The 14,796-nt window shown below is 47.6% G+C and overlaps 2 protein-coding genes across 5 annotated transcripts in view; both read right to left on the bottom strand.

The window, feature by feature from the left end:
• Positions 1 to 3,323, bottom strand: part of sec16b (SEC16 homolog B, endoplasmic reticulum export factor) — a 34,135-nt gene extending 30,812 nt beyond the window's left edge. The window contains exon 1 of the mRNA XM_042111824.1: positions 3,232 to 3,323. Within this exon, the coding sequence (XP_041967758.1) occupies positions 3,232 to 3,323 (92 nt within the window). The remainder of the gene's footprint in view (positions 1 to 3,231) is intronic.
• gng12b (guanine nucleotide binding protein (G protein), gamma 12b) overlaps positions 2,457 to 14,796 on the bottom strand; it is a 44,104-nt gene continuing 31,764 nt past the window's right edge. For 3 of the 4 annotated variants that reach the window (XM_042111875.1, XM_042111878.1, XM_042111877.1), the window contains exons 3-4: positions 5,598 to 5,707; positions 2,457 to 5,167 (exon numbers count right to left, since the gene is read on the bottom strand). In XM_042111875.1, the coding sequence (XP_041967809.1) occupies positions 5,042 to 5,167; positions 5,598 to 5,690 (219 nt within the window). In that variant the 5' untranslated portion in view covers positions 5,691 to 5,707 and the 3' untranslated portion in view covers positions 2,457 to 5,041. Of the gene's footprint in view, positions 5,168 to 5,597; positions 5,708 to 5,984; positions 6,184 to 14,796 lie in introns of those variants that run through there. The other variant, XM_042111879.1, reaches the window with a different exon arrangement.

Below are 14,796 nucleotides of genomic sequence, written 5' to 3'. Positions count from 1 at the left end.
CAATGACAATAGCTGCTGATGTGAAATGTCTGTCTTGATTGATTAAGACCTCACTATTGCTGCATGAGAGGTAGAATAAAACATTTTCCTTTCAAACTTTCCAGTGAGGTTGAAAAAAATGGCAATCGGATGTGCATCACAGTTTTGGCTTTGAAAACTCCCTTTTCCCCAAAGCGACTGCCTGCCAAGCTCTGTAAAAGCACTGACACGCTGTGAATGTTTCTAAAAATAGCTAGAGGTATAATGAGGTGGAGGTTGACAGAATGCCTGCTCTATTTTCTATTGCAGGCCAAGATGACAGCCTAACCAGTCACCTACAACCCCCTATCTTCACACAGAACAGGAGAAACTTACCCCCCGACGGTGCTAGAAACGGAAGGGAGAGAGTGAGTGATTCATGAGTGAGTTCAGATGGACACCAAAACTAATGGCTGTGCGCCATACATGGACAAAGGCCTCAAAAACAATAACAGCATGAGTCAAGGCCATGAGACATGGGGCACAGGGAAAGACCAGGGACTAAAAATAGTCCCATTCTAAGGAATGAAGGGAGGACAAAGTTAGCATTTCTCATCAGCAGGAAACAGACCCCACCCAATGCCGTCACTATCAACTGGAAACATTGGGAGGGCAGCATGAATTAAAAAAAAAAACATATAAATGATATAAGTTACAAGTGCAATGCTAAACAATAGCCTACATATATCAATGTAAAAGTGGCCTTGGCATCTAGTTTCACTTGGCTGAAACTGAGACCTGTGCTGCAGTCTTAACTGAATTTGAGGACCTGCGGAATCAGGTCAAGCTGTGCCGTTTGGGTTATTGTCACCATGAGCGGTATGCAGAAGGGTGAGGCGGTCTGATGAGAGTACTCTATGCTGATCCTACTGCTCTGTAGTGGGGGCAACCCTCTACAAAAAGTCTCTCATCCTCACAAAATACTGGAATGGGGGTTGAACACTAAAGAGTGCACACTGATCAGAGGAGTGACGTCTAAATCACTATCTTCTGTCTTGTGTGTGAGAGTAACTGTTTAGTGAGTGTGAACTCTGGAGTTTCCATCACTGACAACAACTGTGGAGGGCGTGACTGACTAAATGCACCTCCCTACTCGGAAAAGAAAGGAATTCTTGGGGGGTGGAGGGCAGTGTTGTTGTGTCTTTACGGTGAACTCCAAAATGTCAGTGTCTTGGAAATACTTTGCATGGCCTCTGAGGTTGTGGTTTTGGGCTGTCAGAGTCCACACTCTGGGAATGAACTACTAGAGTTCCTGCTAAGGTCAGACAAGAAGCAGGGCAGTGTGAACTGGTGCTCACAGCTGAGAGATTGTGTGTGTGGGGGTTGTGTCTCTTCCCATCAATTCAGCATTTCAACACTGTGCATTCTGATGAACTATGCAGTTCACCCTGTGTGGATATACAGATGCCTTCTCTGTGACATGAATGCATCTTAACATGCAAATCTGTGCATACTTTTAAGAACTTTACATTCCTAGACATTAATAAAATTACACTGGCTGGGAAGACACTGCTAGTAGTATCTGTTGTTCTGGATAATTCATTTTTTCAGTCTCATTCCGATAAATATATCCATGTACATACAAAAACTCAAATCCAGTAAGATATTAATTTGTGGTTGCAGAAAGGCAAGAGAGGAATAGGAACATTCACTTGCTGCTATTTAGCAAACGCTATGACACTTCAACTGTTTCAGGCCCTGCAGGAAAACAGGTGAGACATTCGATGCCCCCTCCCCTGGCCCCCTCACACTAGATTACAGGCTCATCCTGGAGCTTTTACACCAGGCTCGCTGGTAACACAATCATGTCAAATGACAACACTACAAAAGCCAGGAGCATCCATCGGGGACGTGACTGCAGCAGTGATTATATCAATGTGGGCCAGCGCATATGGCCTGACCTGATTCTGGCTGAAACAGCAGACCAAAGGGAAAAGGGAAACATCGCTGATTTGACCTCAAGCTAAACAAAAACAAAACAAAAGAAGCCGTCGCGAATTAGAGCAAGTGCCAATTTTGAGATGTGGATCGCTGACCCAGTGGCCACTAAAAGGATCAACAGCAGGGGACAAGGACAGGGTCATGTGGTTTTGTTTTTCTATCAAACCTCTTTGTTTAAGTCTTCATGTCCTGCGGTAAAGTATTGATAGATTTATAGTACTCACAATAGTATTAATCAGTGCTGATTAAGCACCAATAGCACTGATAATAGAATAGTGTTGGTAGAACTGATTAGAATAGCATATATAACCTCATTAGTATAGACCAGATTTCTATGTTCAGAGTATTCATGTGGTGTATGAAGTGCAATGGTGTAATATTACACAGGGTTTGTTAAATATTGACATTGTGCAGAAAAGTGCAGAGATATACTTACATTATGACTTTAATCAATTACAACATACAATCAACACAAAGAAGAAACCAAGACACCAAACTGATGATAAAATTATATTTCACTTTAGACTGGGGTTAGGGGTGCAGACCACTTTTACAGCACCAGAGAGACAGACAGCTGTGGCATTAAAGCACAGGGAAGTGAGGAGAAGATAACAAGTCTACAAGTTGGAACTGGAGGAGAATGAAAAACGAGGTTCATGGTCAACACACAACTCCATTCTAAAATGCCAAAGGCAAAGCGGTACAGGCAATGAAAGTCATTTAAGATCCTTTCCTCATATAGTATAAACACACACCTTTTAAGGAACAGACACTTGGGGGAGGGGGGTAATATAGATTAGCTGAAACATCTGCAAATAATTTTTTCTAAAATGACACAAAGGAGATAAGGGGGGAAACACTTTAAATGACACATGGGACTACAACAGATAACTCTACAGAACATAACAGAACAGTCGCTTGTTGGATTGTAGTGCCCGGCAGCAAGGCTACTTTAGTGGTCAAAACTGCTCACACTCTAAAACTGTCCAGTCATGTAACATCCCCATTTCCACAGTGACAGGCCCGACACAGGGAGTACAAAGACCTCTGTGCACAGTGAAGTTTCCCCATGAAAGGGAAGGCATCTCCCTGCTAGGATCACAGTTTAGACATCACTGTAAGAAGAGTGGTCAGTCGGTCGGTCGATTGGTTGTGTGAGCAAATGGACGTTAGAGCAGGAGTACTTCATTAAGGCCTTGGCTGGTTCGGCTGGTCTCTTCATTGGTTAACGCTCTGCCAGTTTGTGCGGCACACGTTTATACACACACACACACACACACACACACACACACACACACACACTGCATGGCAATCATGAGCGTATTGGAAAACAGCAACATAAAAAACAAAGAGGTCGTAAACATGGAATGTTATAATTCAAGATAATAACAGTCAGCCCAACATTCACTGTGATCACAAAAACCCTGTCAGTTTAAAAGTCTTTTTCCTGCTCAATGTTGTGGGATACCATAGATGAAGAAAAGCATTCAAAAGCCGCATAATTCATCTCCATTGCTGGTAAAAATGTGGACGTGATGGCACAGACACATTAAAACATCTCATTTTCATTCTCCAAAAACAAAGAAAAATAAAACAGACATAATCATAACAATAAATCAAGACCATCCAAATAATTTTACATGAACATAAGGCATACACTCATTATTAAAGGGTTACCATATATTTATGTACCATGATCTTCATTAAACATATTGCTACTCTACCGTATACTTTAAACAGTTGGATGTTTTAATTTTCTACAGCCAACCCCTCCTGGTAATGGCTAAGACTAGCTCTGATCTGGCCCATATCTGGACTGGATCCTGCCAATCTGTGCCAAGCCCGGCCAAATCTATTCCAGTCCAACTTGCTATAAGAGCCCAGATCCATGTCAATTCAGAGTGTACGCTAAAATATTACATATATTTCTTTCATTCAATTCATTTCTAGTACCATTTTCATACAGAATGTGATTTTGGGGACATAAGTTACAGGTGTTGGTGACAGAAATCAGTGTTGTAATCACGAATGTTGACTTGTGAAATTATCTGACATGTATTTGCAAACCAGAAATCAATACAGCTGGACATTTATGTAAAAATCGGGGCATTGTATAAGTCACATCGGCGGCAAACATGACTGAGGCCTGCTCGCGTTTATATAACAGCGTCCCGGTATTCAGGTGAAGGACTGCCGCTGAAGATAAACAGTTAAGACACCTGACATGGAAAAATATTGTGCGACACACCAAAGCACAAAACCCCGATGGACGACACTGTGGCGGAGTCAGTGAATTTCAAATAGTCGGCCACCCTTTCTCTTTCCCCCAAATAGTTTCTGCTGTTCCTCTCCCTGTTTGATTAGATCACTCAATCTTCTCCAAAACGGCTTGCGAAAGAATCGAGTGGGTTAAGACGCTCAAAAGACGCTCATTGACTCTGAGGAATGACACAGGCTTTTGTTTTGTTTAGAGACTAGCCTCTCCCCCTGGAGTAAAAAAAGAAGGTCGTGCCTGCTATAGGGTGAAGGACGTCACTGTGACGCCACCAGAGGCACCTGATTTACACCCCCCCCCCCCCCCCACACACACACACACACACACACACACACACAAGTGCCTCAATGCATGTGACCTTTGCCCTAATCCTGCCCTCCTCTCATTCTCTCTTTCTTTTATCCATCTCCTTCCTTTACTCTTACTCTTTGACTGCCTGTGTTAACAAGAGAGTCAATTAGGACTTTGTCTAGTGTGGTCACACAGGAGAAAGACACTCTGTGTCCTGCTGATCAAATGTCGAATCAAATGAATGGGGTGGGGTGGGGGGGCTGCAAATCAGACAACCATCATGACCAACAAAAAAGAAAGGGTGGTACTGTGGTAGTGGGAGGAATGGTAAAATGCAACTGTTTGTGCCTGATAAGATGAACACAGTTCTGGGGAACCTTCCAACTGACAGTTAGATGCCTGTTCCAAATAAGTAGTAGCATATTAACTTTTCTTTTAAAAAAACTGAATGTATCCGTCATATTTTTAAAAAGAAATAAAAGAAAAAAAAACTTAAGACGATGCAGTGACTTCAGGCTACAATATGGTGCAGGGCTTCTTGTCTTTGAAGGGGTTTTCTGAGGCTGGGATTCCCATGAGAAGAGGGTCGTACTTGGCATGCTCTCCACAGTAGTGCATGAGGTCTGCAGAGGCCTTCGACACCTGTGAGGACAAAGAAACAGACGAGTTACCACAAGAAACAAAAGCACACAGAACTTGCTTTCTTTTGCTCTCCCTCTCTCATGCCCCCCCCCCCTCTCTTCACCCCTCTCTGCGTCTTCTGCACAAAGAGATACAAACAGACACAAAGTAACACAAAGGGGTTCTTCTATGCACAAATACCCAGAGGAGTAATTGAGCAACAAGGCGAGAAGTGTTTTAACAGGAAGGGTTTGAGGTGGTTGCTTCAGATCGGTAACTGAAAAAAAAAAAAGGTGTGGGGATCAGAGCTGACTCGCTCCAGGAAGCTATTACACTGAAAGAGCACATCCTTGATAGGGTTACGCAGAAGCGGAGCAAACATCCTGGAAGAGGCCTTCGACAGAATCCTGGGGATTTGGGTGAAGTCAGGGAGGCGGTTGGTTACTGGTACCTTTATCCTCTCCATGTTGGCCTCTATTCTCAGCTGCTGTACAGTCCTCCTAGCCTGGGCGATGTTATTTGAACTCTGCATTTTGGATGACATCTCGGACCTTTACACACCTGTCAGGAGATAAACAAACAGACAGTCGACACCTTAGCAAGATTCTTCTTCTGCAATCATATCTGCATACAGATTCTTTTCAATTTATTACACTTTTACAAAGTACTAGGTTGCTATTATTAATGCTGTGTAAACACCTCAAAAACTAAAGCAAAGAAAAACTTTGTTGAATCTGTTCTATATTGGACAACAGGTCAGCAGTGCTATACAGGACAGTTAGTGCTATAAGGGAGTGTTATACGGGAACAGCGAACTGTTGTAAACAATCTCCCCCACCCCCAAAAAAAGAAGATGCAGACGGGTCATGGCACAGCCCCCTGGCCGGAGGAATCGTGAGTATGTCAGTGGTCATTTACTGAGCTGCTGGCCCTCCCCGTCGGAGCCCCATCGGTGCCGCATTACACAAGCCCGTAGAGAGATGTCTGGAATGGGCTGTTGGCCTTTGAAGACAGGCCAGGAGCTTAAATGCAGAGGCTAGCAGCTGGTAGCTTCACTGGCTCCAATGGCTCTGCTGCTCGGCGCTTTTCCCGAAAGCCACAGCCAGGCTTATCTGCCAACTCATCTTACGCACAGGACAGCAAACACACACTCACTCACACTGTGCACACACCAGTCATACTCTGACACAGACGGAAGTGGTTGCACAATCTCAGAAGCCATGCTGAGACAACAGGGCCCCTCCTGCATGTGCGGTAGGCAGCACACACAAACAAACACACACACACACACACACACAGCTTTGGGCCTTGCGGCTTATCAACCCAGGCAGCTAGCGGATCTGCGGGGGCAAAAGCTGAAACCCATCCTGCAGACAGCTGCCTCATTACCCCTCCTCTCTTCCCCCTAGTCTCGCTTCCACCCACAGCAGAATGAGCTCTTATGCTCAGGGGCATCAACACACTGACCTACAATAGGAAAGAGGAACGGAAATTCACCCACAGACCAGACCAGTGAGTCTGCGAGTACGTCTGCTAGGTTCTGAGTGATCAAAATTGCGCCGTCAGACGTGCACACATAGAGTCAAAGGGGCTCCTACCCTTTTTTGTCCAGGAGAGAAAGTGCCCTTTCCTCTGGAGTGCTTTCAAATAAAAACGTGGCTATACATATTCCAGTTTGCACACTGCTTCCCTGTCAAATATATTGATTAGACTAAAAACCTAAATATGAGGTCGGGAGATTAGACTTGTTGCATTCGGTGCCCTCTCTCCCTCCCTCCCTCCACGTCTTACACAACGCACATGCAGTCATAGCCAGGCTTCATGTCAGGCAGACAGGCTCTCAGCGCCCAGCCCAATTGTGCTGTTTCTTGGCTTGTGTGGAGGTAACTTGAGTATAGTTACAGGTTACAGATTACTTGCCAAGACGAAAAGAAAATGTGGCCTAGTGAACTTGATTCTTGCTAAAGTAACCTAAATCATGAGCTACAATCTAATAGCTAAAACGTAAGCTCCCCCTCTCACACCTTACTCTAGAGTGACCAGACGTACTCTTTTCCCCGGACATGTCCTCCTTTGAGAACCAAAAAATGCGTCCGGCCAGAATTTCAAAATCCTCTGGGATTTTCTTCCAATTTAGCAGGGGTGTCACTAGAACCTTTTTACTCGGGCCTGTGCCCCAGTACTGAACTGCTGTGCCCCAGTAAAATCTCAAGTCCAGGTTCAACTAGCTTAAATTTATCGTGGCGTACTCATCACACAGCATATCACATGAATTTGGTGCTTTCAACAAAGTCCTTTTAGGCAAGTCCCTCCACTTGGCGGCCATATTGCAACGCTTTTTGGGCACTTATTGGGCATCTATTTCTGGTATAACTGTGCGTGCGCAATGCTTCACGAATCATGACACACCAACCTTGCTCCAGCTGTGAGATCACAACACATGGTTGGCACGATGTATTCACATCAGGGTTGTGCACAATTCGAATTGCAATTCTGCTTCCTGTTTGCTACCTCAATTGAAATACAAGTGAAATTCAAGAATTGAATTTGAATTTAAGAGCCAGTTTCAACTCAATTCTGGAATTTTGCACAAGCCTGGTTCACATGTCAACTTTTGGCGGTGGAAGGGGTGGAATATGTGTAGACGACTGCCATGTTTGCGTTACGAACTAACCCCATACACCCCCAGCACTCAATGAGTCATACAGACTTTTGTGTGATCATTACATATTTTGTGTAGTCATTCTATATCAGAACCCCTGACATACATTCCAAATAGTCTACAAGAAACCTCAAAGTGTTACTTTTCATTTGAGACCAGGATTATGCTTCTACACCAAGAGGTTGCCACACAGTAAGCCTTTTATTGTCAGTATGCATTTTGGGTAACCAAAAGTCCTATGGAGAGTTTCTTTAGGGCATTTTACAAAACGCATGAGCATACCTTGGCAAATAATGGTCTTAAGTACTCATATTTCATTCTATATTGATCCACTTTGAGATACGGATTCACAAAACCTGGTAGTGGGCCTCAGTTGTGTTTCCAAGACAAAATAAATGACCAAGAGGGCAGAATGTGGTCATTTCCAGAGATGTGCAAAACAGCCTAAAAAATCGTTCTACCCTCTGCCACTCTCTGACAGGAAACAGGGCCATTGTTCGTGGGCGGTGTGTAATTTTGAGCAAAAACTCAAAATAGAGGGGTAAGTGTAAAGATTTAACCACTTTTTGTTTGGCATTTTTTATTTGGAAATTATGGGAAGTGCCCTTTTTCACTTGAGCCCCTGCCCCCAAAATCTCTGTGCATGTCCCTGAGAGAGGGTGCACCTGAAGCGCTGTGTGCACCTGAAGCTCTGTGTGCACCTGAAGCGCTGTGTGCACCTGAAGCTCTGTGTGCACCTGAAGCTCTGTGTGCACCTGAAGCTCTGTGTGCACCTGAAGCTGTGTGCAAGTGAGTATAACCAAGGCCTTTACACATAGCTTCACAAAAGAAGGAATAAGGCATGAGAAAATATGTCACTAGACTGATAGAATAACATGCCTAATATTAAAGTTGTAGAATCCATATCCCAATTGATTGCACAATAGAATGAAACAATGCTTGATCTTCCTACTATGCTTTGTACGAACGTGTTTTCTAAATGAATAAATGTGTGAAAGTAAAAATAGCTTTTGTGAGGCCTGGCCACTTATGAAAGTCACCCAGGTCGCTGACGCCGTCTGGGTGGGCGAGGAGCTGACAACAGTGGCCTCCAGACGCCCCTGCTTGAGAAACGTGCCGAAAGGAGATGAGGCCAAATGGCAGCAGCATCTATGGAGTCCGCAGATATAAATCAGCCAGCCACACGGAGATCTTTATGGGCTGCCAGAGCCTCTCCTCGGCCGGCTGGACAAACTTTATCTCTACATGTGTGGACTCTGGACCCCGCGAGGCACCCAGAGGACTTATCAGCACCCAGGCACGCGAGAATGAGAGAGAGAGCGGGGGCCGGGGGCAGAGGCAGGACGGGGTGAACTCACCCTCTCCCAGCACCACAGAGCATGTTGGGGGACGGGGTGGGAGGGTGGGAATGAGGATTTCTATGAGCTCATTCCAGAAGCGCTCCAGTTGGACGGCCTCCCAGACAGCCACACAGGGGCGGATGAAAGCGGGCAGACGCACAGAGTGCCACACAGATGGTGGCGAGAGCACTTGCTGACACCAGGCATCCTTTTATGAATGGACGCTCACCGCCCGGACAGAGAGCAAGAGAGGCCGAGAGAGGGGGGAAGAGAAAGAAAGACAGAGAGGGTTGGAGTCTACAGAAGAAGCTGCTATGTGCTGTAATGCTGAACGCTGGGAGCTATTTTTAAGCGTCAGCGTTTGAAACGATGAAACACTACTTAGCATTTAGCAGCTAATTACAGGGGAGGGTGGTGCCTGCAGCGAATGCAGTGACTTCAGCAGCGGCTGTTTTTTTTTTACTGTTATATTTTTTTCCCCAATATCGCTGACCTGAGACCTGTGTGTGTGTGTGTGTGTGTGTGTGTGTGTGTGTGTGTGTGTGTGTGTGTGAAGACGTCCCAGACCCCTGAGAGAGATCTGCAAAGTTGGATATTCTTTTTTGTGGGGGCTTGGACTGGTGCGGACGGAAGCACAGTGCAACGACAACATAAATAACCCCTCTGCTCTCGCCCCGTGCTCACTCAGACTGTCAGGAGCCCACATCCGTTTAATTAGCCCACTCGCTTTCTTCTCCTCCCTCCACTGCTTCTTCTCCCTCTCTCTCTCTCTCTCTTTCCCCTCCCCTCCTCTCACTTCTACTCCCTCTGCAGGAAACTGCATCCCCCTCTCCACACGGCTCTGGACACCAGGATAAATGATTAAAAGATGTGCCGCCACAGAGTAAAAATAGTGCCGGAACAGGAAGAGCAGAGAGTGCAAAGGCAACGGCAGGATATCCACCACGGCCATGCACTGCAAGCCAGAACCCAGAGCTATCCTTCAGAGCCTGAGTGCATTCAATCTACAGAATCAATGCAGAGAATGCCAGCGCATTTGAAATACAGTTGTGAGAAAGTCCCTAAAATTCAAACAGCATTTCTAGTATTTTAGTAAATTCCACTGCGAAGTGGACTTAAAATGAACTAAGACGAAAAGAAAAAAAAACATAAAAAGTGCAAGGCAAACACTCAATGTCCCCCTCTCTCTGTCTCCTGAGGGGCATAATTCTCTAAAAACCAAAGCCTGCATGCAGAGTGCATAGACTCTCTGTCTGCCACCGTGGGGCTTTAAGGCAAAAGCCCCTTAAATGGCACCGTGACCCCGTTCTCTACGCGACGGCAGTCGTCTGAGCACACAAACGCCCCGACCACCGCCGCCACGCAGACCAAAAAAAGCAGTCGGGCAAGGCAGCCTCGCCATAATGAGCAAAACCTGGAGCCGGGCGCCTGTTGCCAAGCCCCAGTGTCTAGTGTCTGCACAGGACGAGCTATGACGCTAACGGTTAGTTGCTTTCGCAGGCAGAAGAGGCTCTTCAGGAGCAGTGGGCTGTGTAGACGATGCAAACCGGAGGCTCATGAGCAATTAGCTCTGTGGAGAAGAGGCTTGAGGCCCTCTTTACGATGCTCAAGTGTTTTTGCTTGAGGTGTGTGTGTGTGTGTGTGTGTGTGTGTGTGGTGGTTGGGGTGAAGGCTGTTTCATGGAAGCCTTTGTTGCTGCTCACTTAGCCGTGACCTTGCGGTGACCCACACCACAAAGACGCAAGGTGGGCCGAGTGTATCGTCGAGGGTGAAGTGAAGTGAATGGACTACGCACGTTAAAGTGACACACGTGAAATACTCACGAGGAGAGAAAAGGGGAAAAGAGAGGAAGGATTTGAAGAGAAAAGGGGAAAAGAGAGGAAGGATTTGAAAGGGAGGGTGCTGATGCCAAGCAATCATCTTTCATCTCCTCACAGTGAAGATTAGGGCTTTCCTTTGATGATGCCCGTCCTGAAGATGATCTATCTGAGGAGCTCAAAGGCTCGGAGGGAGGGAGGCAAGCAAGAAGCATTCTAAGCTGTGCTTTTGTGAGGTCTGACTGTAGTCCCCAGCTGCCTCATGGGGGCCGAGTCACATGGACCACCTTCAGAAAAACTGTGCACACACACACACACACACACACACACACACACACACACACACATACAGAGAGAGAGAGAAAGCTCCCAGAGCTGCTCACCTGGGCCACACACACACTTATTGCTGCGGGTCTCTGAGTTCAGCCCAGAGGCAACAGTAAGCCTCCAGCCATGGCTCTGGGCCTCCATCCCTGGCTCTCGTGTTGGGGGTTTGTGGGCGAGGGGGTCTTTCTCTGAGGTGCTGTGCCAGGAATAACAGCCCCACCATGGGGGTAAAACGGAGCCACAGCGGGACCACCCGTCAGGTGAGGGTGAGGGTGGACTGGAAATACGAGGAGACCGTCCATCCGTCTGGAATCCACACTTTCCACAAACAAATAACAACAGGACCACCCATGCCAACCTCCTTTCCACAAGCCCAATGGACCCCTGCCCCCCAGAGACTCCACTCCACACCCTGAACACACACACACACACACACACACACACACACACACACTGCTCCCACATGTACAGGAAAGCATGGTGCTACAAGCTCCAGCAAGCTTCTCTTTCATTCTGCCAGCCAGCTATGCCCCCTTTGAGGGTGTCCTCCTCCATGAACCTTGTGCTTTCTAGCTGCGCTCCCCCTTTGCCTCCTGTCCTGCCCTGCGCCTGCGGGACACAGTGCCTTTCATACTAATCCCCCATTCATATTCACACTCCCTTTGAGGGCAGACAGGCGATGGTTTTACAGGACTGCGAGCCACGGAGAGAGGGTATGTGCACAGCTGGGTTTCCACAGGCCGGCCCAAAACCCCATGCATACCTCTGAAAGGTCAGCCAGCAGTTGCCTCACCTGGGGGTCTGGGACCCTCGGAGGCTGCAGAACAGACCCTTTCAACAAGTATGATGATATGTTTACACACAGTTTTTACGATCTACAATTTCTCCCTTTTCCGTCTTCTTTACTATGCATATTTGGAAAATGCTAATGCATTCTTTTTTTTCTGCAAGTTTTATTGATTTGAAATTACATGCATACTGGCACGCTTTTTAATTTATGATCTCCTTTTTCTCCATTTAGTATGTATGCCTTGTTAGTTTACAAACTAAATGCAAAACACAATCATTTATGTATGCAAACACTAATTGTAATGTATTTTAAATTACATGCATCCTATGCTTTTACAAGTAAGTACTCAAATACAATCATATTAGAAAATTCCCAGACAGGGCTCTCCCATTTATCATAGAATGCACATGCATGAAATTCCAGAGTGCATTCTGAGCCACCAGCCCACTGTTAGTGCAGTGGAGAAGCCACAGTGTTAAAACACTCTTGGCATTCACTCTACCATCTTCCCTCTCATAAACAGCCACATTCCACAGATGCATCGCTTGCAACTTAAAAGGTAGTGCGGCTTGTTCTTTATGTGCCTTCGTCTCGGCTTAATGACTGGGTGGGGTTGTGGCTGCCCAGGAAGCAGAAGCGGCTGGGTCAGGCGACTTATGGTGAAGGAGTTCGAGTCCGAGTCTTATCGGCGAGCTGTCGGCACAACGGGTCGGTCATGGGAGAATTGGTAAGTCCATTATCTGCCGCGCGCACTGCTAAATCTCACAGCAGCAGGCTGGCCGAGGTTCCTGTCTGGGCCTTTAAAACGCCCCCCACCCTCCCCAACAAACACATACATTCATTCACACACACACACAGACACACACTGGACCCTAGGGGTCTGGGGACATGAGATCAACGTGAGGACAATGCAGACAGGCCATCAGTGGACCGCCACACTCCAGCCAGCTGAGGGAGCCGACACTTGCATGGAGAGAGTGGGGGAGAGAGAGGGGGGGGGGGGGGGGGGGGAGAGAGAGAGGGGGGAGAGAGAGAGGGGGGAGAGAGAGGGGGGGGGGAGAGAGAGGGGCAGGTCTGGCCAGAAAGCCCCAGCTTAACTGCACCCTTATGGGTGCTAATCTCAGGCTGCCTGATGCTATCTGGGAGCCAGTTAGACTGCCCCTAAAGACAGACTGAACAAGTGTGTCTGTGAGTGAGTAAGTATGAGTAAGTGTGTGTGTGTGTGTGTGTGTGTGTATGTGCACGCGCGCATGTGTGTGTTTGGTGCAACAGAGGACACCATCTCTCTTAATGCACAAAACACACACTGTTGAAAGACGATGCCAGAGAGACACTCAACCCACATGCATCAGACACAAGAAAGTAAAAAGCCTGCATGCTTGAGTGGGATGATAATTGATTGTGTTGTGCAAACACCCTTGGAGGCGACAGGTGTGTGAGTCTGTCTGAGTGTGTTGGTGAAAGAGAACAGCCGCCATCAGAGACTCTGCCAAGTCGGAGGTTATTCACATCTCAGTAGTGCAGGATTGCGGGGCTGCAGCTGGGTTCTTGGTGTCTGAGTCAAAGACTCTTCGTCTCTCGCGTCTCACTCGTGCCTCCCGTGTCCATCTCTGATCTGCTCTGTTCTGCACGAGGAGCAGCGGACGGGAACGCCACTGCAGTACGAGACAAGACGACCTGCCGCCGCACCGCCGTGTCGGACGGACAGGGTCACTGACGAGGCAACTCCACCCAGTCAGACTGGTAAATGGAGAGAAGGCAGACACGTTGTTTACTCCTCAGGCCCCCACCAACATCCTCCACATTTCCAGTCAGCTAGCGGCCTCAGGGCTGTTTTTGCTGTGAACGAGAGCAAGTCTGCCAGGCCGGTGAATGAGTACATGAGTAAGCGAGCGAGAGACTATAGTGAGTGAGATGGGAGGGGGGAGGGGGGGGCTGGGTGTCATCCATCTCCCGCTTCCCCTTCCCCATGCCTGACTCAAGCCGACTACTCATCTCTACTTCCCCCACTGGCCTCCCCACCTGGCCTCTGAGTCCTGCTTTGTGGTCCAGGCGCCTGCATGAGGAAGTAGCCCAGGCAGTGGTTGAGTGTAAGGGGCAGCTTTGACTTTGGTGGTAAAGGGGGGTGGGGGTTGTTTTGATCCCTCCACCGCTCCAAAGGAGAAGAAGAAGAAAGGCCTGTACAAAACAGTCCAGGAAGTGTCCAAGAGGCCCACACGGTGAGTTGTGGGTGAGTCAAGCACTGCTGCGACCGTAGCTGCTGACTTCCTGCTACGCCGCCGCTGCCAAAACCCTGACTGACGCATTGCCACCCTGCCGAGCGGGCTCAGGTGAGACAGCAACTTCAGAGGGGCACCAGGGGCTTTCAAGTGTGCCGGCATCTAACTCTCTCCTGACTTCCTGCTCTTTCCTTCTTTCTCAGTCTCCATTTCGCTGATCTACTATCCCCCACTCCTCTCTCTCTCTCTCTCTCTCTTTCTCTCTCTCTCTCTCTCTCTCTCTCTCAACATCTGGGCGGCAGAGTGAGCCAGCTGTGTACTGCTCTGGCTGACCTCCTCACCAGACGGGATGTTTGGGTTCTGGGCAAGGGCCGTCCGTGCAGATGCAGGGTGGCACAGGAAACAGCATGGCACGAATGAGAGATAGAAAGAAAGAGAGAGAGAAAAACAGCAAAAGAAAGCGAGGGAGGTGGGAGTGACTGGCCCTGTCTGGGT

The sequence above is a fragment of the Alosa sapidissima genome, chromosome 12, assembly GCF_018492685.1.
Source record: "Alosa sapidissima isolate fAloSap1 chromosome 12, fAloSap1.pri, whole genome shotgun sequence".
Classification (NCBI taxonomy): domain Eukaryota; kingdom Metazoa; phylum Chordata; class Actinopteri; order Clupeiformes; family Clupeidae; genus Alosa; species Alosa sapidissima.
This window is presented reverse-complemented; position numbering and strand designations above follow the sequence as displayed.